General features: G+C 40.3%; 1 protein-coding gene across 3 annotated transcripts in view; it reads left to right on the top strand.

The window, feature by feature from the left end:
* LOC122086042 (succinate-semialdehyde dehydrogenase, mitochondrial) overlaps positions 1-24,583 on the top strand; it is a 30,702-nt gene that overhangs the window by 2,853 nt on the left and 3,266 nt on the right. For all 3 annotated transcript variants that reach the window (XM_042654730.1, XM_042654729.1, XM_042654731.1), the window contains exons 3-15: positions 741-840; positions 3,867-3,915; positions 4,476-4,563; positions 4,660-4,770; positions 7,233-7,295; positions 7,397-7,507; positions 8,903-8,968; positions 9,090-9,167; positions 9,991-10,068; positions 18,903-18,969; positions 20,170-20,255; positions 23,688-23,720; positions 23,824-23,856. In XM_042654730.1, the coding sequence (XP_042510664.1) occupies positions 741-840; positions 3,867-3,915; positions 4,476-4,563; positions 4,660-4,770; positions 7,233-7,295; positions 7,397-7,507; positions 8,903-8,968; positions 9,090-9,167; positions 9,991-10,068; positions 18,903-18,969; positions 20,170-20,255; positions 23,688-23,720; positions 23,824-23,856 (963 nt within the window). The remainder of the gene's footprint in view (positions 1-740; positions 841-3,866; positions 3,916-4,475; positions 4,564-4,659; positions 4,771-7,232; positions 7,296-7,396; positions 7,508-8,902; positions 8,969-9,089; positions 9,168-9,990; positions 10,069-18,902; positions 18,970-20,169; positions 20,256-23,687; positions 23,721-23,823; positions 23,857-24,583) is intronic.

Below are 24,583 nucleotides of genomic sequence, written 5' to 3'. Positions count from 1 at the left end.
GCTGGTTATAAAAGTACCCAACCAATGTAAGACCAAATCACAAGTGATTTAATCCCAAAGAGAGAACTCCAACACCTTACTGTTATGTCTGATCACAGTATAATAGTAATTCCCAAACCAGTAACTGAAACCCACAAAATAAGCATATCGTGAGTCGGACTAAATTACCAAGGGGGTAATCAGTCCCAGTAGGATCCATCATAAACTCCAACACACATATCAAGTTCAGATTCAACAGAAAACTCAGATCTGGAAAATAGGGCCAAATAGAGGAGATTTCAATTACTCGCAAATCACAGCTCAGATGGAGCTGAATTTTGGATCGGATAGAGATCCTGTATGAGGGAACGAACCTTCAAAATCTGAAGAATTTCTGCTGGTTGGATTGAGATTTATGTAGGCTGCAAGAAAAAAAAATGAAACTTTTGGTGATTCTTCTAGAACTTGAGTTGGAAATGTCGGATGGTCCTGAAATTTGGATAGAATCTCCTTCCTTGGGTAGTAAACAAAATCCTAAAATCCTGCAGCAATCAGAGATCTGGTCTGGGAGATACGCACTTCAAAATTCTTCCTGTGAAATCCCTGTGACTGGAATTGATAGCTTGGTTGTGTGCTCTTTTGTTCAGTCCACAAATTTGTTTGCTTCCTTTGTTGGTTGATTTATTTTTTTCTTGGTATCTCATCTTCATATATGTAGGCTCCACTTTTTTAGTTGCTGAAGATATTTCTTGAAATGGCAGGTCCAGAACCCCGCCACTGGTGATGTTATAGTAAACGTCCCTTGCATGGGCAAAAGAGAAACAAGTGATGCAATATCTTCCGCATACAACGCATTCAGTTGTATGGAACCTATTACAAAACCCCATCATTTTCTGATTTACTTTCCATAAAATTCTCTTGATGTTTATCAGATTTTGTTGAGACAACTTACTGACTCTGGTCAAGAATGTAAGGCGGCATGTAGGAATTTACTTGATGTGTATACAATACTTAGTTAATCATGAAGAATATCATGAAGCCTTCTAACCATTCAAAACTGTATAATGGTTGGTTAAATTAAGTATCGAATTCATATTTCATGCAGAAAAGTTAGGTAGATATTCTCTGAATCTTTGATTTGGCTATCAAATGGTTGTGCAGTTGAGGGCAGTTGTTTTTACCCCCATATGCTTGAAAGCTCGGCACAGTGGTGTGTGTTATTCAAATGTGTGCTGACAGTTATATAAACTATGCAATGTTGCTTATGCCAAAACTCTGGCAGGATTGACACGGTTAATGGCTAAAGAGAATTGATAAGATCACAATTCATATTCTTTTTGTTGAAAAGACAAATGCTTTTAATTACTGAGCTGCATCTGATAGATATTTCATAGTATATTTTATTTTAATGTATCATATGAATGGGAGGGGGGAGAAAAGAGGGGGAAGAAATAATCTATATTCGTGATACTCTTGAGTGAAATACAATTTCTTCTTTAACAGACTCACCATTGTGTTAAATACCTGAAGTCTTTTACAGTTCTGCAGTGTTGCTGCCTGACTGAGTTACTGTAGTTGTTAAATTGTTTAGCTTGATGAGATCTTATTGGCAGCTTTACATTGATAGGAAAAGAAACAAGCTATTATTGAAAAGAAGTAAGAAAAACAAACATTCTATGAAGTTTGAACACACAAATCTGTTTCTTAATTGTAATTAAAATAAGTCATTGGTGGAAAGAAACAAGGAAAACTTGTATCAAACTGTTTCTACTTGATTCTCATTGTTATTTATATTTTAAGATTGATGAGATGCTATTCAAAAGTTCTAGTTTTGTAGATAATTGAAGCCATTAGTGGAAATACATAAGAAAAAACTGTTACTGTGTTGAATGTTCTGGTGGTTTTCACCATTACCGAAAGAAATTGAACTTCTGCAACTATATGATATAGTCCAGTATTTTCTCCCACCTATTAAATAGTGTCTATAATAAATTTGAGTTTGGTTTTATATTGTTTCAGTGAGAATAATGGTGATACCATCTTTAAGCTTGTTTCTTGGGAGGACTAGAAAAATAAGAATTAGATGAGATCTGAGCAGAATAAATTAAAATGTGAACATAGAAGCAACCTGATTGATCAAATCAGTTTAGATGTTCACCTTGTTACCATTACCTAACTAGGAAACTAGTTTCCACATAATTTTTAATTCACACTTTATGAGAACAATACAGGAGTAAATGAAGAAATCTGAGTGAGAGGGGATTAAGAAAAAAAAAAAAAAAAAAAAGATAAAGGAAACATATTCGAGTGGTATTGGATTTAATGTAAAACAATGATGGGATTTTCTGTTCCCCAATTATTATCATTTGCTTTAGAAGAAGCAAACTGAAGGCCCACTGAAGCAGTGTGAAAGGGTTGGGATAACTTTTGGTAAAGTGAAAGAACCCCTAAATTATTTGGAGCTGTTATGACAAGTATGTGAACAAGTGTTAAGTTATCAAATTATAAAATAACATGCAGTTTTAAGGTGCAAATTTTTTCCAAGGGATCTCAAACCTGGTCCAAGATAGGCTATTGATATCCCCAAATAGGCCTCTAACAATGGCTGGAATCAGATCTGAAGGCAAATAGAACAACCAGCAGCAATCCTGGAGAGAATAGGGTTAAAGGCACTATGGGAGAAAACCTGCAGTTGGCAGGAGGGGCCTAGGATGACCCTGAAAACCTGGTCTTGTTACCCCCTTAGTTTCCCCAACAAAACCGTAAAAGGGCTCCGAAGAGTGGCTTCTATGTTGGGAGTTCTTGAGGAAGTCGATCTAGTCCAAAATTCTGACTGTTGCTGATGTCGATCTGGTCTCCTTGGCTGATCCTCGATCTGATCTTGGTAGATGGTTGTGGGTCTTTAAACAATCTTGCAAAACTCTCCAACACTCTCTTACAAAGGTTAAAACAAGAAAATAAAAGAAAGGAAGAACGGAGAAGAAGGGGGGAGGGGTAGGGGAATGGCTATCTTAGCTTGGGCCTCTCACCTATATCTATCCCAGCTGTTAAACATCCTATCTCAGTAATAACGAGTAGCAATGGCTTTAAAATTCATTCATTCATTAATTCTCAAGGTATTATATCAACTCCTCTAATATAATAGAGGATGCAGCCTTACGATTTAGAAACAAAACCAAAATAGAAACTAACTGATAAGTAACTAAATGCTAACTTGTTCACTAAGTAACTATCATAAGACCATAAAGGACTCTTCTAGAAGACTAAATCTGACTTTGAATACTTGTTAACAAAGAAACACAAAAAATGGACCAAATCACTGTTCACGGGTGTTGTTCACGTGAACAGTAATTTCTGGGTTTGGGTTGGCTCGATAGGCCAACATTGGGGCTGGCTGGTCTGGTTTGATGGAACCATCAGCCCTTTCTTTTGCAGGCTCGATCTACATCAACCGTATTACAAGAACATTTTATTTTTCAAAATTTTTCCATCTTACAGACTTCTTTGCCTTCGAAACAATCTTCGGCATATTATTTCTCTAAATCAGCCCATATTTTTTTTCACTGCAATTTTTATGTTGAGACCCTGTATTGAATACTGGAAATTATATCAGTGTTCTCATTACCTGAATAGCAGACTTTACAGTTGATTTTTACGACTGGATGTCATGTGAATGAATATTATGTGATATGTGGTCTTTGGAATCTTCTGCTAATTTGGCACTTAGACAATCATATTTTGGTTTGATAAAATAAACAATAATTTATCATCCTAATAATATGATAAATGGATTTGAATAGTTCAACATTATTTGTGTAACTTATTCCAGTATTGGGGACTTGCCTTCTTTGGTTGATCGAGTTACATGATCTCTTTTTACTGTTTAGCATGGAGCAAATTAACTGCGAACGAAAGGAGTAGATGTCTACGAAAATGGTATACACAAGTTTTTTGTTTTTTTTTTGTTTTTTTTTTTTTTATAATTCAATTATTATTTTGTTTTCGTCACATGTCTTATAGTATAGTTTTGAGTATTTTGTCATTATTAAGCTATGCTGTTTTCTGTAACTCAGAAATGGCCTTTTTTGCTTAGAAATGATGCGCTGGACATGGGTTCAGCTCTGATTTTTTAAAGAACCCTTGTGCTATCAAGGTTGAGTCTACATATAATGGATAATCAAATTGTGAAAATTGGAGCTGTCATCTTGTTTAAAATATTTTTGAGCCATTCTAAAACCTATTAATGCGAATTTCACTTGATGCTATATGGGCTTCTAAATAAAGTATAAATTTTCTAAATCTTCCATCAAGTAAGGAATTAATTGTCCTTATTTTTTTCTTGTTTCTCAAGTTACTGTCAGTTTAGGTAGTGAATTATGATGGAGGGGAATATAAAACATTTTTGCACCTGCTGCATTAAGGGCTCTAAAGCAGTTCTATAATTATTGGTCTATGTTTCATACTTTCATTATTATTTTTTCCAAATTCTGCTGAAGGTATGATTTGCTCATTGCCAATAAAGAAGAGCTGGGGCAACTTATAACGTTAGAGCAAGGAAAACCTTTGAAAGAAGCCATGGGAGAGGTATCCCATTCAGTTTGTTCCGACTGGTTGTCCTAAAAGTCATTTGCTGTTTTTCATCATCTTTAGCATATATAATCCTGTGTACTCGCTTTGCAGGTTATCTATGGAGCTAGCTTCATTGAATTCTATGCTGAGGAGGCAAAACGTGTGTATGGTGATATAATTCCAGCACCTTCTGCTGATCGCCGGTTATTTGTCTTAAAACAGGTAAGAAGAGACCAGCTTTGTGCTTCAAGTTCAATTTCAGTGTCTCGATATTGCTGTTTCTGAAACTACAACTACTTTTAGCAATAGATGAAATGTGATTTATCTGAATACGTGAACTGACTTCTCCTACTTAAACATGAATTTTGCCTGAAGAAATTATCTTTTTTGTGTCTCTCAACTACTAACATTTCTCTCCCTTGATACGAGTCAAGATTGAAGATTTGGAAGTGGTTGGATAACTCATAATAAAGCTGCATTGCCTTTGCTCTGATAGTCAGAATTGTTCCACATATTGAAATTTCCAACATAAAAGCTTAAGCTATTAGATGGTGAGGCCCAATTGGTATATAACATCTAAGGGCCCGTTTGATAACGTTTCAAAAAACGCGTTTCTGCCGTTTTTGTGTCCAGAAACGGCAGAAATGGAACAAAAAGCGTTTGATAAAACTGTTTCATTTCACTTGTTTTCAGAAATAGAAATTGAAATTTCTACCTATTTATGGTTTAAGAAATCGCCGTTTTTGGAAATGACTCGTGGCCATTCTTTCGTTGGTTACTATCGACTTCCAGAAACATGATTTATCAAACACCTTCAATTCCGTTTCTGTTTCTAGAAACGGAAATTTATGTTTCTGCCTTTTCTTGAAACAGAAACGGCAGAAACGTTATCAAACGGACCCTAAGTTTCCAAAGTTTTTCAATATGGGATTCTTCCAAACACCAAATTCACTGTGTGTTTCTACTATGTATGATTCTTTCAATTCTTATATATCTTAGATTTTAGACGAGCTGAATACCTTTAAGAGAGCTATAGCTGGCAATTCTGTTCCATTTCAGTTGAGCCCTAACCTCGGACCTCCCATCCAACCGATGGTAGTGGATTTAATAGACAATATTGCACATTGTAGTGATCTATCATTGACAATCTGGCCACCTACGCCTTCACCAGTTACTTGACTCTAATGGCACCTTTCTGTAAGCTGCCTGTGGTGCATTCTCTCTGGAGAATTATTCTATTATTGTTTTTGCTGCCCCTACAAATTTTTTATGAGAATTTGATAGGCCAACAGCTAGAATGTTATGTTGTTGGAGCTACCTTATCTCAATGGGCTCATATCACAAATTGCATGATTTGCTTTAGTGGGAAGGGTCATCTCTTGATACTTCTCAGTTTTATGGTACAGAATGAATCAACGGAGCACTTATATGTTTTCTGTGTGGGCTTTTTTTCTTTTAGTATACTGATTTTATACTCATTCTTCTCATATGTATACAATTTATTTTTAAAGAAATGGTCAAAATGGTATATTCATCGAAAAAAGTGGGCTTAGCGGTCCATCCCAAGTTCAATGCAGTTGGACAGCAGAACAACTTATCAAAGGAAAAAAGGAAAAACAAATAATGTACTTAGTGCCTTCTCACCTCACTTTTCTACCATCTTTATTTTTTTTTCCAAGTGTGGCTACAAACTAAATTTGAAACTGAATTATTGAGTAGAATACTGATTAACCTAAGAAATTGCAGACTAGTTTAGAGATATGTGTTGATATATAAATTGATGCTGCCCTTCCCTAATAGTTTGAGCTTTTAGGTGAAATGGTAGCGAACATGGTATCAGCGTAGGGTGGTCAAGTGTTTGACTTCTAGAAATTGCATCGGAAGACTTTTCCTAACATTTCTTCTCCCTTGGTGCCGCGCAAAGGAAATGCCACGTGCACTCCATGTGAAAGGACCATGGGATCTTGGCCTGCATTTGTGGAGGAGTGTTGATATAAACATTGACACCGCCCTTCGCTAACAATTCGAGCTTTTAGGTGAAACGGTAGCGAACAAAATGATATCTCGCTTGAATGAGAAAAAGGAAATTTACCATTTAGGGATATTTTCTGTATTGAGTTCAAGATTATTCTTGGACTTTAGTAGGGGACACAAACTGTAATTGTGTTATTACATTCAAAATCAAAGCTTCACATATCTTTAGATATGCTTCTAACCTCATTATTTTTCCCTTTGAAGTTTTTGCAATGAATTCGAACAATGGATGGAAACTTTGTTCAGACATGACATTTATAAATTTGTTCTCCAAATTTAGATTGGAAGGGTTTATTTCTATGTATGTGTGTGTGTGTGTGCGTGCATGCCTGCAAATGTGATTTTTGCAAACTTCACCATAAGAATTTTATTACTTATTATGATTTGCACTATGCTAGCCTTTGGTTTCCAGCGTCCGTTATCCCACTTTTGCTTTAACTTTCAGTCGACATATCCTTGTATTGATGAGCATCCATATTGCTCTGATGTAATTCACACTTTTGACTCCCATCTGATAATTGAACACTTGAACTGGTGTTGTTCTATTTTGTTTGTTAAATGAACTGATGCCCTTTCACAATTTGATGATGAATATATGTTTCCTGTGCCCCATATGATTATATATATGGTCTTTTCTATTTCTCTTGCAGCCTGTTGGCGTTGTTGGAGCAATTACACCTTGGAACTTTCCTTTGGCCATGATTACTCGCAAGGTGTGTTGCTGTCTATTACAGTTACACACTTAAATTAATAGGATTTAGAACACCTACTTCTTGTGCTCAGGATGATAAAGTTTATCTTCCTCTTATATCAGGTTGGCCCTGCCCTGGCTTGTGGTTGTACTGTTGTTATTAAACCCTCTGAGTTTACACCCTTGACAGCTTTAGCGGCTGCTGAGCTTTCCCTTCAAGCTGGAATACCTCCGGTAATTTATGACATGTATATTTATTCTTTTATTGATTTTGAGAGTCATTTTGTTGCCATCATGTGCCTTGGGCCTTTACACTGTTCTGGAATGTAATGTTAGATTAAGAAATCATTTTTGGCTCATTTATACAGGTCTCCTCTGGTTGATGTGATTTGTATGCTTGCAATATGTTATTTTTTCTTCTGATGTCAAGTTAGTACTGGAAAAAGATTCAAATTTATGTCAAGTGTTGAGTTTTGCCTCTTGAGTAATTGAAGATTCTCTGCATAATCTATGGTCCAAAAAGGATGATTTAAATTATTTTCAGGTTAACGAAAGCTTGAATTTTAAGTTTTGTAATTGAAGAATATTCTTATGTTTTGGTGTATGGGATGCTGCATGCCAATAATGCGTACTTCTAATGTAGAAGGGAAGGATTTGGGATTCGCTCACCAAAAAGGAGTTTTAAAGCTCAAAACTGGAGGAGGAAGGCAAACTTGAGTGCTGTCAGCTGTTTTCACTAAAAACAATAGAATAAAATGAGATACTGCCAGTTCAATTGATTCTTCTATTTACCCAGCCCCAATTACTATTCGATGAGTCAAGTACCCTACTATCTAATGGCCAAGTAGGGGCAAAACATGGCATGACTGAAAATAAGAGAGAAACCAGTGATGGGAATTACTGATTGTGGAGCTATTAAGTTGTAACTACATGGCTAGAAGTTGTTCTAATCAGATGAGGACTCTTCCTTCCTCTTGTGGGTGCTTCTCAGATGTTCTAATATAGTTCTAAATTGACAAAACCAAGTAAATCAGATGAGGGAAGGGAGAGAAAAGTCCAGATCATGTTAGGCCTGCTACCTGTAGGTCTTTGTTGACTACTTGGATCTGTCCTTACATATCTGCTGCAAGCTCTTCTACATCAGGTTCAGACTCCTACTGTCAGTTTCTGTGGTAGTTTTTGCTAATGTTGTTTCTGTCTCATCTCTTTTGAGTTTGTATTGCTACTATGTTGTTCCCGTCATTTCACAGACTACCGGTTCTCGTGTGGTATGTTCAAATTTCCAATATATTAGTCCAGATGTGAGGGAAAAATGTTGGTCAAGACTGACATGGTTATGCATCTGGCATAAGTTGATGGAACTGCTCATATGTGCTCTTTCTTGTTTCAATATTTTTTTTGCATAATTAAGGGTAATTGACTCTTAAGTATTGGTGAACAAGTAGGAAATTATAAACTGCTAAATTGCTTCTGATGTAGAATGAGCACTTTAATATGGCTTACTGTGCCAAGGAATCAATATTTTTGTTTTAAGTTTCTGGTAAGACATTCATGAATTGCTTCTTTGGTTTGTCATTTTTTATTAGATATTCTGTATCTAATTTTCTTCTTTCACTTTCAATACTGCAGGGTGTTGTGAACGTAGTTATGGGGAATGCTCCTGATATTGGGGACACACTACTTGAAAGTCCCAAGGTTTGTCCCTTGTCAACCTCTGGATTCTTTCTCTAGTCTTGTCATGATATGTTTTCCTTGTGGCCAATAGTGGTAACTTTGATATACATATGATATATCACTGGCAAATGACATCTCTCAGGTACGGAAGATCACGTTCACAGGCTCAACAGCTGTTGGAAAGAAATTGATGGCAGGTTCCGCTGCAACTGTTAAAAAGGTATTTAGAGATTACAATAAGACAACACATTCCAGCATAAGGAGCTTCTTTACTTTTTCTTAAATCATCGTCATTAATTCATTATTATTACTATGATAAAGGAATCTACACTTTCATTAGTACGAATGATATCTTTTCAATACTTAGCAGGCTGCATTCTTTGTTTTCCATTTATTGTTAGCTTTCTTAAATTATGTCTAGGAATCTTAAAACATTGCACTAAAATGATGTACGTGAAAGCATAGTAACTTGTACCAAAGAGTTTGTGCAGTGGCTTCTATTCAATGGTTCAATGATACATATGCGTTCTATATCTATGAGTTGATTTTGATTTACATATTATTTTAATAAATGTCTCTACAACCATTTGCCAAGATTTTATTCTCCCCACAGGGTCTTCCCTCATATTGGAGTCTCAGTCTCATGTATTTTATTTTTGATATCAATGTTGCAAGAAAATCATTCTGCAGCCCTGCAGCCCTGCAGCCTATCCTATTTCTCTGTTTTGAATGGCAATTTGACTCTAATAGTTGAAGAGTTATGTTCACTTATATGTCTATGAAAGTCACTGGAGTTCACTGGATGCAACTTATATATAATGTGTGCTTGTACATGATTGTGTGCAGGCACATCTGCATGCACTTATTTCTATTCTGTTTTTACAATGCATACTTCTTTTCACCTTTACAGTCATCTTCAATTACTTGAAACTTGAAAGCCTGAAAAGTTTTGTGGGAAGACTCAAAAGTTTCCTTTTATTTATCATCAGCTTATTGTGGTTGAATCATTACACTGTTAATTACCTTGAATTTTTGTTTTCTAGGTATCCTTGGAACTGGGGGGAAATGCACCCTGCATAGTGTTTGACGATGCAGATCTTGATGTCGCAGTGAAAGGAAGTGTAAGTTGTGAAACTATTTTTCAGTGGCAATAGCTGTATGTATTAAAACAGTGTTTCCTCTGATTTAGCTATTTTCTAAATTCAATGTAAATCTGGAGTTGGTGTGATCAAGTAATTTGCTTGGTGATATTTCTATAGTTCTATTTACTACTTATTTTCTCTTTTGCTTTTCTTCCATATGAGATTTACAGTCTGGATGAGGCTTCTGTTGTGAGTTGATATTACAACAGGGATGATCATTATTTCCTTTGTCAGTGCACAAAATTTCCTGAACTGTGATATGATCTTAGACATCCATACAAAGCCTAAAGAACATTACAATTATCTGACATATCCTGGTTACCTTTCAACAGTTTTGAGCACTTCCGGGATGAGTATTGTTGCTTCCACCTCTCCCCCACCCAGAAATTGGTAGTTGATTGGAGTAGTAGGTTTCTTAGGTGGCGGAGTCAAGTTCTGAGATGTGGTTTAACCTTTGTTTCTGTTGAGGAAGAGGTCTTCCAGCTAACTGATAGTCTGGTTGTGGTAATGTATTCCCTTAGTCCTGAACATTGGGGAAATCTTGTTCCTTCAAAAGTGATCTTCTGTGCATAGTGTTTTGTGATCAAATGCTTATGATTAAGTGACTAAACCAAGAATTTGTGACACCCATTCTGAAAAAGTTGCTTGGGGTTGGTTGAAGAATATCAACCTACATGGAAATTTTAGCCTAAAGGAATGAATCCTGGTCGGTTACCAATGGTCCAATGTGGGGGTAAACCTAAGGGTTCACTTATAGATATTTGTTTCGCAATTCTATAGGATTTAGCTATGGTCTTATAGGTTACTTTGGTGATCCCAAGTTTGCTCACTCAACTCTCAATTAAGCCATGTCCGGGCTACCAAGGTTTTTTTTAGTTCTTCTAAATTAAGAAATTTTGAGACTCATCTTCTAAAGCGCTTCCATTTAAGTTGTCCTGGGATAGTCATGTGACTTTTTATTTTTTTGGATGAATAAATAAATTTATACCCAAAGAGAAGAGAAAATACAAGGGGAAAAGGGGGTGGGGGGTGGGGGGTGGGGGGAGGGGAGGCTTAAGCCAAGAAGGAAAAGCCAACCCCGGGGGAACAAAGCATAAAAAAACCAAGAGAAAAACAACAGCAACCAACATAAATAGAAGCAACCAACAACAACAGCAGCAACGAACAATCGACAGCAGCAAGAACAACCAGCAGCCAAGAAACAGGGGTGGGCAAGGGAGTGGGGAGGAGCGAGAAGGGAGGGGGAGGGGGAGGGGAGGGGAGGGAGGGGGTAGGGCGGGGGGAGAGAGGGGGTCAAGGGGGAGGGGGAGGGGTAGGCAGAAGTCTCCAGGAAGAGATGATGTGGTCATTTCTGGGAGAAAAGGGGATCGACCGGGATCGGAAGGAGTTCAGAGAGTGAATTTTTTAGGCAACATCAAAGAAGATGGCTTTCCAAATCCTGTCCGGGGAGCGGGAGTTGGAAGACCATCTACCGGTGTTACGCTCCATCCAGAGGTGAAGAATTGTAGCAGAGAAGGCAAGCTTGCCAATGGTGTCGCAGATGGAGGAGCCAGTAAAAGTCATTTCAACGCAAATATATTCCCTATCAAAGGGAAGGATTAACCTAGGGGAAGGCCAGCAACGAGCTAGGACAGTTTTCCAGACCAAGGAAGAAAGAGGACAAGAGAGGAAGAGGTGGGGGATATCCTCTTGACCATCAGGGCAGAGGCAGCAGGCAGGGTCGACATTGATGTGCTGATGAAGAAGGAAGGATTGCATGGGGAGGCAGCTGGATAGACATCTTCAGGTAGTGAAGTTGTGCCGGGGAATATGACCTTTGAACCAGACGAGATTACGCCAAGGGACAACAGGGCCCGAGGATCTGACAAATGACCAAACAGAGGCAGAGGAGAACAACCCATTGGAAGAGGGAAGCCAGACACATTTGTCTTCCCTTCCACGATGCCCAGGGGAATGGGGGGGAGGAGAGGGAGGAGGGTTCCAGCCCAGAGGGGAGAGAATGGAAGAGACAGGAGAGGATTTGGGAAGACCAGAGGAATAGATGGTTCTAGGGGTGACTAGAGAAGAAAGGATACCTGAGGGGTGCCAAGGATCCATCCAAAGGGAGGTCGAATGCCCATTGCCAATGATGTTGGAGCATGCAGAGAGGGCAAGGGATTTGAGGCTAAGGATTTTCTACCAAATCCACGAGGCATCAGGGGGGAGGGGCAGGTCCAAAGGGAGTTATGGGTAAGCAGAGAAGAGTATACCCAGTCCACCCAGGTGCTCCGATGCTTGAAGGCAATCTTCCAGATAAGCTTGAGAATGCCCACAGCATTGACCTCCTTGATCCTTCTGATACCGAGACCTCCTTTAGACTTGGGAAGCAATCCTTTGCCCAAGGCAATGGATGGAGAAACTTAGAGGAGTCGGAACCTTTCTAGAGAAAGGAATAGAAGAGACTTTCAATGGATTTGACAGTGGAGGCAGGGAGGATAAAGATCCCAGACCAGAAGAGATGGAGAGATTGGAGGACAGATCTGATAAGGACAAGCCGACCAACATAGGAGAAGAGCTTGCCTTTCCAGAGCTGGAGCCTCTTCCGGATTTGATCAAGCATAGGGGAGCAATGGTGGTCAGAGAGCCTAGAGGAAATGAGGGGGAGGCCTAGGTACTTGACAGGCAAGGAACCCAAGGAGAAGCCCGTGATACGAAGGAGAAGGGATTGAGTATTAGAAGAGACACTAGAGAGGAAGAGATTAGATTTGAGGAGGTTGATGGAGAGCCCAGAAAGGGATTCAAAGGAATGAAGGGTAGACATAATAGAAGAGATGGAGAGGGAGTCAGGTTTAGAGAAGACCATGATGTAGTCTGCAAAAGCAAGGTGAGTGACGGAGGGGCTTACATTTGGGAATAGGGGAAATGAGATGAAGATCAGAGGCCGACTGAATGGAGCGGGAGAGAACCTCAAGGGAGAGAGAGAAAAGAAAGGGGGAGAGAGTGCAGCCTTGGTAGAATCCCTGCCCAAAAGGGAAGTATCCAGCAGGGCTACCATTAACTAAAATTGAGAACCGGGGAGTGGATACGCAGCAGAAAATCCAATGGACAAAGGAAGGGGGAAAGGACATTTGGAGTAAGACTTTCGATATGTAGTCCCAACTGATAGAGTCAAAGGCTTTGTGGATGTCAATTTTGAGGAGAGCATAGGGGGAGTGGTTTTTCCGATCAAACCCTCTGACAATCTCATGCAAAGGATGATATTATCAGCAATGCTCCTCCCAGCAATGAAGGTAGATTGGTTGGGGCTCACAAGAGAATCAATAACTTTCCCAATCCTATTAGCTAGAATTTTGTCTATGAACTTATAGAACAGATTACAGAAAGAAATAGGCCTGAAGTCATTCATCGAATCAACACCTTCCTTTTTAGGGATGAGGCATAAGAAGGTGTGATTGACTCCTTTGACCTGGGATGGGTTGAGGAAGAAGCTCCTCATAGCAAGGATGAGATCCTTACAAATAATGTTCCAACAAGAGGAAAAGAATCCCATACTGAAGCCGTTAGGGCCGGAGGCTTTGTTGGCTTTGTGGGAGAGGATGGCAGAAAGGATTTCCTCATCGGTGGGATGGAAAGAAGAGAAGGAAGAAGATCATTGGGGATGAATTTGTTGAGGAGATTGGGGGGGAATAGGAGGAGGAGAAGGAAGAAGGGGTTGGGAGAAGATTCCCGAGAAATGAGAGACAGCTTCAGACTTAATCTCCTCAGGAAGGAGGAGCTCAGTACCAGTGAAGGAGAGGAGCTTGGGGATGGTATTCACGTTGTTTCTAGCTTTGAGAGAGTGATGAAAGAAGGCGGAGTTGGAGTCTCCAAGATCAAGCCACTTGATATGAGCTTTCTGACGAAAGAAACTCTCCTCTTGGGCAAGAAGCAAGGCAAGCTCAAAAGCAGTGGCCTTCTCATCAGAAGTAAGGGCAGGATTAAGCAAATCAAGTTGAATTTTGGATTGAATGAGAAGAAGCTTGTCTCGACAAGAGGAGACACGGGAGGAAATGTTGCCAAAGGTGGAGGTATTCCAAAGCTTTAGGGCAACTTTGACAGATTTGAGCTTTTTGGCAAAAGCAATAACGGGAGGGAAGGAGCGGGGAAAGGGGATGGACCAGGAATTTTGGACAATGGGAAGAAAGTCTTGATGGGAGGTCCACATGTCAAAGAATTTGAACGGTTTGGGGCTGAAGGAGGAGAATGGAAGAACATGAAGATCCATGGGACAGTGATCCGAGATGCTGGGGAGATCGAAACAGGCATGGGAGGAGGGAAAGGACTCGAGCCAAGGTTCATTTACCAAGGCACCGTCAAGCTTGCACGCAACTCTAGAGGAACCGGCTCTGAGGTTATGCCACGTAAGCTTGGTGCCAGACCACCTTAGGTCATTGAGACCAAGATCATCAATGCAATCATTGAAGGAATTGACCGCAAGGGGGTCAACGGGGTTACCTCCATGCTTCTCATAGCTGAAACGGATGACATTAAAGTCTCCTCCAATCCCCCAGGGACGATAGTCGAAGGAGGGGGCACAAGAGAGAAGATTTGACCAAAGGGGGAGCCTACGAGAGGCAAGGTTATGGGCATAGATGATCGAGAAGAAGCAGATGAAGGAACCAGAAGCATGGGAGATGGAGAGGTGGATGGCTTGGTCCAAAGAGGAGAGGGGAGAGATGGAGAAGGCTGAGGGGTTCCAAAGAATCCAGATTCCAGATTCTGCCAATGGGGCTATGGAGGTAGTTATTGGCAAAGGACCAGGAGGGTGCAATAGAAGCGACGATGCGAGCAGCATTAGACTCTAATGCTCGAGTCTCAAGAAGGCAGCAGAGATTGGTCTTGGAGGAGCGAATCCTGGAACGGATCTCCGCTTGCTTGGCCAATGAATTGAGACCGCGGACGTTCCAAATGGTCCAAGGAGTCATGGAGGACTGGGATGAGAGGGCAACGAAGACTCAGAAGAGTCAGCAAGAGATCCAGAAGATGTGAATTTGGAAGAAGGGGGCTTAGTAGGGGGTTAGATCTGAGATTAAGGGTGCCGGATTTAGAATTGTTGGTGGATTTAGAACGCAAGGAGGATCTGGAGGCAGAGGTGGAAGATTTTTTCTTTTTGGAGCCCCAAGAGACAAGTGGGAGGGTAGGGAGAGAGGGGGAGGAAGAAGAAATGCTGGTGGGGCGAATGGGGGATGGAGGGTTAAGGCTAGTGTAGGTTGAGGGGGGGTCGAGGGAGGGGGGAGTGGGTAGCAAAGAGTTAAGGTCATGGTTGTAGGCTGCAGCAGGACTATAGTTCTCAATGGAACTAGGGAGCCGGAGTAAGAGCCAATGTGAGAGCAATCTGGGAGAGGCAAGATGACTGTAGTGGCATCAGTGTGAGCAATTTCCATCATAGGCATGGTAGCGATGAGCTCACTAGCACCTTCCGAGGCTAAGGCATGCATCTCTGTGCATTGATGAGAATCAACAGAGTCGATGGAGGCGTAGATTATTGAAGCAGGGACAGCAGCATCGGGGTTGATCGTGGGATCAACAGTTGTGGTGGACGGCGCCGAGATACCATCATGATCGGATGAGGCAGAGGCTAGGGGATCGCAGGCCATGGCAGTAGCGGCATCATCAGAGGGGACTCCAGCATCAGAGGAAACAACGACATCGGCATCAGGGATGAGAATAGTTGCAGACATGTTATTCAAGGGAGCGGCAATGATTTGAGGCAGAGAGCAGGCAGAGGTGTTCATGACAACGGAAGAAAGTAGAGGCAGCGGAGGCGGGGTTTGCAAGATGGCTGTAGACCAGGAAAGGGTTATCCCGGGGTCGTCGGAGACCACAGTTGACGGCACGGAGCTTATGGGAGCTTCAGGAACCAAAGGCAAGATCGCAGCAACAGGCGAGGTCGAAGCAGTAGGCTCGGACGAGCAAGGAGAGTGAATCGGGTCCAAGGCGCTGGGATGGGTTGGAGGGGAGATGTTGAAATGATTGTTGGATATGGGCCAGGTAGGTGGGTCGTGGGTCGGGTTATAGAGGTTTCCTAGGTACAAGGGGTGGTTCGATGAGAATTTAGAAAAGGTATTAAGAAGTTGAGCCGGAATGAAATTGCTGAGGGGCTAAAACATTGGTTTAGGCTGATTAGGCTGCTCAATTGGCTCAGAACAAGGTAGGGTTTCAGGGGAGTTAAAAGGTATTGGATGCGAAGGGGGCGAGGATGAGATAGCCTCAGAGGCAGCCAGTGGGAAAGCGCCAGGCTGGAGAGGGAGCAGAGGGGGAAGGGAGTCGGTCACAGTGATCGGCGACACAAGAGGAGGAGAGCTAGAAATAGGAATGTCAGGACCGACAGCAGAGGAGGGGAGGGGTTCAGAGGTGTGAAAGGGACTTAGATCATTAGTTCCATCGATGGTTTCAACTAGCGTCAAGACCGAGAACGGATTAGGACTAGAGGACAAAGGATTATTAATCGTTGAGGGACCAACGGTTCGAGGGTGAGACATAGCATTGGCAGTAGCAGTGGCAAGATTTTCGGCGGCTGGTTGCGGCCAAGCTCCAAGATATTGCTGATATTATTAATTTTTTTTCTATTTTCCTTTTGTAAGTTTGCACTGTGAAGCGAGAATCATCAGGCGCAGTATTTGAAGGTCTGATGGGTTCTCCAGTAGGCTTGGAATTGTTGCATAGAGTTGTAGTATGTCCGAAGCATTTGCAAAGAGTGCAGGTAGGCGGCAACTAGTCATATTTCACCTCTTGATCGAAGGAGAAACCTTCTCCGTCAATGATAGTGATCCTTAAGGGAAGAATCTGTTCAGCTTGAACTTTGATGCAGACTCGAGCGTAAGACAGGTGATCCATAGTCTTCGTTCTTTTATCGGAATACTAGGGTTTCCCTATGGTGGAGCTGATGAAGCTAAGCCCTTTGACACACTAGAAATGGAGAGAGAGATTGGGGAAGATAACCCAGAGGGGTATGGACTTAGGTTCTGATGTGGAAAAGGATAAATTCTCATCCCATTGGCGGAGGAAGATGGGCTTTTTCCCAACATACCACGGACCTCCGTCAATGGCGGCACAGCGGTCGGCGGTGGAAGAGAAGTTGAAAACGAAAATGCCATTTTCCAACATGTAGATTGAGAGAGTGCCGGAAGGCTTCCATTGGTTGAGAAGGGAAGTCTTGACCACCGAGAAGGGAGGGCGTCTACCAAGGAACGAACCGACAACACAATTACTCCACTTGGAGATTTTAGAGGAAAGGAGACCCGGCGGGCAGAGTCCAACAGGGATGGAGTTTTGGAAGGTCGGAGGATAAACGTAGAGGGAATGCCTAGCCGAGGGAGGGAGAGGGGAGGATGAATAGGAAGGGGGAGGAGAGGCGGAGGAAATGACCGAAGTCCACGGGTGTGACTTAGTAGGTTCAATCGGGTGAGGAGGAAGGGGAGAGGGGAGAGGGGAGAGGGGAGAGGGGGCGGAGGGAGGTAGAGGCTGGGGAGAGGAGGCCAGAACAGGGGAGTTTCCGGCGGCAGGGGCCGCCGGAGGAGGGGTGGGTGGCATATGGAAAGGTCAAGGGAGGGGTTCCATGGTCAGGGGAAGTATCCAGCAGGGCTACCATCAACTGTGTTGCTTTCCTTGTGACAGGTAGCATGTAGAAAATCATAATAGTCCTAGGTTTCTCTTTCACAAATATGATGTGTATATTATGCTGTGTATGTTTTCAATGGTAGGAGTGAGTCCAAAACAACCATGTCATGTGACTTTTTAGTTGGTCTTTGTGTTTAGTTCTGAAGAATGTTGGTCCTATTTGGGTACAAATATTGATATACTTGCTTTGTGTTTCTATTGCATACCTATTTACTGATTTCAAGATCAAAGCTGATATTCTAGTTCGACACTACAATGGATTCCTGCCACTGCTTTCACCTTCATATATCAGGTGCTAGGCGGCCCTTGTGCATTTCTTATGCCTTGACTCCGAAAACTGGGGAAGGGCTGTATTTAGATTGTGAGGAGTCGTATTGTTCTGGGTTATTTCTCTTGCAGCCTTTGTTAAGGCATTTGACTGACATATAGATAATATATTAGACCATATTCCCTTTTCTTTTCCTTGGTCGTAATGTACTCTATTAGTATTTCTCTTATTTCAAACCATGTGCTGGAATTTCTATCGGAGTCCAGGATATGTTTTTTTTATATAATTGGTGTCTCTTCATTGTCATGCAAGTTGAAACAAAGGAACTCTGCAAAATCTATTCAGCTCTCTTGCTTTGATGTGATAATAGTACAATTGCAGTTTTCTTTATCCGTAAAAACAATTTTGTATGTCTCACGACTCTCACCATGTATCCTCTTTTACTGTAGTATACACTTTTTTTTTTCAACAGATTAATTGTCAGTCTATTGTTCAAGTATTATCACATCTATTTGTCCATGAAAATTACACTTATTAATACAGCTGCTCTCATATGGAGTCCTGTGGAATTACTGATTTTAACTACTAAGAAATCGTTGCATTCTTATCTTCAGCCTGTTATGAAAATTTTAGGAGGTATACTGTATTGTGATCAGCTGGTTTTTTTTTTTTTTTTTTGGGCAGCAGAAAATGGACATGCTTTTGATTCTATATTTCTTTCAGAGTCAAGATTTTTTTTTTGAATGCTTCATTATTTTTTGTTTTGATTGGTGAATGCTTCATTATTTCTTTGTAATAGTAGCCTACTGTGATTCATATCATTATACATTCTCAGTTCCAAACTAGCTTCAAAATGGTGTGATTACCTGAAATATACCTCTTTTTGTTTTAATCTTTATCGTTATAGCTTGCAGCAAAGTTCCGTAATAGTGGGCAAACTTGTGTCTGCGCAAACAGAATAATTGTACAACAAGGTATGCATGGGTGATTTTATGTGGAATGATATTCGTTTCTGTGATATTAAGTTCGTGAGAAATGCCAGCACTATGAATGGGAATTGCTATAAACTCTACAAAACAACACAAAGAGCAACAATTTGATTACCCATGTTTTTTTGGGAGGGGAGGTTCGCCCCTACTTGTTCATAGTGCTAGCTTTCTTCCTAGTGTCAAAAATATATTTTGCTATGTCAAGCATCAACGATTGTCTTCTGTATTTTTGGTTGTTTGTTGATAGCCATATTTAAGATCAATATTTGAAGTGAGAATACAGAAACTACCTTACCCGTTTACAGTGAATATTTACAGAGATTTATTTGGAATATGACAATTTTGTATTGGACACTCGTGATAATCACATGAAAACAAAACCGCCATTAGCAGCTGCGTTGTGGTGGTCCAAATGTTCATTACCTAGGCAAGGGCTTATGAGAAACATATATAGGTTTGCTGAAGGTGGTTAAATTCTTACTGTTGTTGGTTGTGAAATTGAAGATCCATTCATCTGAAGAAGAGAGTAACAGAAATATTTGGAATTGTAGATTGCTAGTTACTATAATGGTAAAAAATAGCCCTATGCTTTTCAGAACCTTACCTTAACATGTGAGGACTAAAAAAATTAGTCCTCACCCCTACGGACCCTACCTTAATTTGCACTATTTTGTACCAAAACCGAATCGAAACCAAAATATTGGCCAGAATTTAGGTTGAAACCCTGCATTCCTACCAAGTCGCACCCAGTTTCGTTTCGAACTTTGTTGGATCCAAAGTATTTCGCAAAATCTTGGTAGTTTAGACTGAGATTTCCAACTACTGACCTTAGGTCAAACTTCAGTCTGTGAAGGCCTCGCCACTCATGTGAGTTTGTTCTAGCATATTCCTTTGGTTTTATGACAGTTGCTCCAGACTCCCATATTCTATTATGAGAAAGTGCATTATTTACTCTTATATAGATAAAACCTAATAATTAAACAATTCCTCTCCTCTTTGTGCACATAAGGGCACCTTTTTTTGGGTGTTTGTGGAGGTTCGACTTTGTTAAGATGCTACCTGTTTAATGGTTCTTAAAGCTTAATTGTTCTAGCTGTTTGAAGTTTGTCAGTTTTTCTTTTCTTGCCAGTCTACTGTACTTCCAAAAGTTTCTCTTTAGCATTTACGGAGCTTTAATTTACACAGGTATTTATGAAAAATTTGCAAATGCTTTTGCCAATGCGGTTCAAAACTTGAAAGTTGGTGATGGTTTTACTGAAAGTGTGGCACTGGTATATTTTCCTTCATTCCACCTTTAATGCCAAATTCTTGAGAGAATTGAAGTTGTGCTGGTTACTTATTTATGGCCACTCTACCATGTGGACATGTTGTCCAGGTCACTACCTTCTTATATGCATGCACCATTCTGCTGTATAAAAGGTTTACAAAATGGTTGAAAAATCAACTTTAGTTGTGTTGACCTAAAAGTTGAAAAATATAAGGAGAAAGTGAATATATAGTTGGCCATACATTTGGTGTGGCCATGGAATAACCCATCTATTCAATGATCAATAGGCCAAGCAGCCTCCTTGTTGCTGTAATGGTTGGGCAATGGAGGCAAGCTTGTAAAACATATTTTTATACATTGTGCAACTTTTTCTCTTCTATCTGCTCTGATTTTTTAATTAACTTCAACTGTTTTTTCTACTAAATCATGAAAAATAGATTCCTCTGGATAATAAAATGAATAATTGCTATCCAATTCTATGTGCTCACTTCTATGGGATTCCAATTTTTTTCCTTCTTGTAACACAGATATTGCAGTTCATTATAGATAAACTTATATCCAATTTCAATTCAAGTGAGAGCCAAAAGTTGTACACATTCAACTCTGCCCACGAAAAAATAAAAAAAAAGAAAAAGAAAAAGAAAAAATGAACAATTGAAAAAAAGAGTTATAAATATACTTTGCGCTGCTCCCTAGCAATAGCACTTGCGCTCCATTGCTTTAGCTAATGATCGCAACAGTGAGATATATTCCACTTATTATTAATCAAACTAAAGAGAAGAAAGTTGATAATTCCTACCATGACAGTTTTGTCTCTGATTTATTCTTTATTCTTTATTGGGCACTGCTCTCTCTCTCTGTTACACAACTCCCACCAGTTCCCATTGATAGTCCTGTCACCTGTGACTCCTGTCTGAACCATTTCCATTTTATAAGTTACGCACACTTGTTACCGCTTTCTTCTCCCAACCTATGCAGATCCTTACGTTTTATTCTTTTCCTGCCCACAATAAATTCTATGATTTATGTGCTTTTGAGGTATATGATCCTGAAATCTCATATGGGTTCATCTAAACCTAATTAAACCGAGCTGACTAACCACCTAATAGTGATAGAAATAAAGATGCAAACCCAGGGAAATTTTGGCATCTTTGGCAGTGGCCAGCAATGAAGCCATGTGACAGATTGAAGTCATAAGATTTAGCCAAGCAATGTTACATGGACTCTTCTAAATTGATGATTTTTCTGTCTTGGACAAACATTGGATTCTGACTCTATGGATTCATGTCGTACACTTATAGATTTCTTTCTGATATTTGACTGACATTGTGTAGCATAAATAATGTCTAGTATAGTGTACGATCACTATTTTTCTCCCAAAGGCTCCAAATAGTTTAAGGTAAATTAGTTACATTTATCTATGCCCTTTTCTATAGGTAAGTTAGTAATACCATTAGCCAAAGATCAAAGTATTTAACATTAAATACTTTTCTTGGATGAGTCCGTGATTCTTTTATCAAGCTGGCTTTGTCATACCCTCAACTTGTTTTGGATTCCAAGTCCTGTGTTCAATGTTTTTGTTTAGGTGTATTATTGTTAATACGACCTGTAGAATAAGTGAGCAAGAAATTTCTTTTCATAAGTCCAAAAAAAAAAAAAAAAGGCTCCATTTGTTTCAGGGCTAATTACTATCATTCCCCTGTACTTGCCCTATATTCACTCAAACTCTCCTACCCCAAACTTCTTTTCTGATTCCCTCAGGAGAACAAATTTTCGTCTATTTCTCCCCTGAAGATTCAAAATTCCTAAATTAAAACTTGCCCCCTCCCATCCCTCCTCTGGTGCCCCTGCATCTCCCCTCCCCCCTCATCTGACCCCCCACAGTTTGCATCTCCCCTTCCTTCCTTCTCAGGTCCATTGGCTCTCTCACCAGTAACTGATACTGCAGAGTGCAAATGCAAGCACGACTCTAAGCTCTTCTCCTCTTCCCACATCCAAGACTCCCCCCATATTCTCCAAATAAACACCTAACTCTGCAGCAATTTTGGAGTTGCTTCAGAGCTTCTGTCTGACAATCTTGAAATCAGCTTGAAAATGGTGAGCAAATCCTTCATCCAATTTCATCCCGACTCCCATTTCCCTCTTGAAAACCTTCCCTACTGTGTCTTTAAGCCTTCACAAGGAGGAGAATCTCACCCCTGAGTTGCCATCAGTGACTACATTTGGGGTGGAGGGAGAGAGAAACAGAGTGCCGGGGTTGGGGGGGGGGGAGCCTTGTTTCTTCACTAGCCAGCTTTAATCTGTTCCTCTCCAAATACATGGAGACCAGACATTCGATCTCCTCCGCCATCCCTTTCCTCGCTAATGCCATTACCATATCCCCTACAGTGAGCGTTCAGTCTTGTACCATGGCTCCAACCTCTTGGCTTCTAAGATTTTAAGTGCGAGATACCACCGCTCTTGCTTGAGGAGCTTCTTCAGGGAGGCAAGGAGGTATGTTTTCGAGATTAGATCATTGATCTGGGTCTGGTCTGCTAGTTTGGTTCATTTCAAGGCTGAACTGCCTTGAATGTTTCTGTGCTCAGAATTCAGCCGCGATGCAGCAGCCCCCTATTGTCTCTCCACCCGCATTGTATTGCAACGTAGATTCTGTGGGGTTTAGTTCCTGGAGATGAATAAGATGGAGAGAGGTAAGAAAGACTTGCGCGGAGAGATGGAGCCATGAGTTATGTAGTATTAATGAAGAGTATCCAACTATTAGTTCCACTTTGATCGAGAGCATGGAGATGGAGGGCAGATGTGGGGAAGGGGTTACGATGCTGGAGGGGGTTAGGGGTAATTTAGGAATTTTGAATCATCGGGAGAGCAAGGGAGGTGGAAGTTTTCTTTTCTAGGGGAATCAGAAAAGAAGTTTGGGGTTGGGGAGTGAGTAAATATAGGGCAAGTATGGGGGGAGTGATAGTAGATAGCCCTTTATTTCTGGACATAGTTGAGTGAGGGAGAGAATCCAGCCATATGATGGAGGTGGAGTCGTCCATGGGTGCCAAGTGTTTCACTGATCAAGATACTACCATATATTTGAGAAAGCAACATCCTGAAATTTCTTTATTTGGTTTTTGACAAATCCTGTAAAATATTTTATGATGAAACAATTAAACCTAGGTATTTATTAAAGGTTGTAAAACTATGAGACATTTAGAACGTAAAGGGAGGGGGTAACACTTGTTACCCAAGTGTTATCCTAGAAGACAAGCTAGATTTCCTAGAAATTATACTGACTCTGTTGTATCAGGAAAGATTTCACACATAGACATGCTGTCAATCATCTTTATCACTTGCACAGTTACATGACACTTTTAGCCGAGTATTCTTTCTTTTTAATCAATGAACAGAGACTTGACTCTTGGCTAATAAGCGTTGCTTGTTGTTGGTACAGGGTCCACTAATCAATGAAGCGGCGGTGCAGAAGGTTAACTATGCATTTATCATAATTATTGTAGAATGTTTTCTGTAATGATTCCTCCCTTTAAACGAATCTCCTTTTTCCTTGGCACCTTGATTTTTTGTCACAGGTTGAATCATTTGTTCAAGATGCTGTTTCAAAGGTGTGTTTTGTCACCCATAACAATATAAACAATTATGGCACCTTCCTAAAGAATGATTACTTGTAGAATTGTATTTCTGATTTAGATATTTATTCGCATAATGTGGCCATTTCAGGTTAAAATTATTTAGGACAGAGATCCTTGGCATTATTTGGCCAATTAATTATGCTATAAACATTACTCTCACCTAAAAAGAAAAAAAGAAAAAAAAAAGAGGGTTAAAGTTATTTAGTGAATTATCAGCATTCTCTTACATTATCCATTTTGCTATTATATCACATTCTTTGTAACAAGAATTGCTCCCAATGTTCAAAAGCCGACTCAGGCATAAAACCGAAAAATTCCTCACGTCAGTTCAACCCCTCATTGACCGACCCTGATGACATCAGCAGATAACCACACTTCACTCAGATGTGTCACTTGGGTTATTTAAGTATTACTAATTCATAATCTTTTAGTGAAGCAATGACTTGTGTGACGAAGGAAAAGATTATGCTGTTTGCAAGTATATTTCTGATTTTCTGTTCTTATATATATATATGTGTGTGTGTGTGTGTGTGTGCCGACTCTTATGCCTCCTCCCCCCTTCATAGGGATTTTCCTGGTTCTGTTTGGTGGCCTCGTAAATTGTAGTAAGGACATCCAAATATCTCTTGGTTGTGGTTTCTTTTCCTTTCTCAATAATTCTCCAAGTTAACCCCCACCCCCACAACAACACCACCCCCCC

This window comes from Macadamia integrifolia, chromosome 8 (assembly GCF_013358625.1).
Source record: "Macadamia integrifolia cultivar HAES 741 chromosome 8, SCU_Mint_v3, whole genome shotgun sequence".
NCBI classification, from domain to species: Eukaryota; Viridiplantae; Streptophyta; class Magnoliopsida; order Proteales; family Proteaceae; genus Macadamia; species Macadamia integrifolia.
This window is presented reverse-complemented; position numbering and strand designations above follow the sequence as displayed.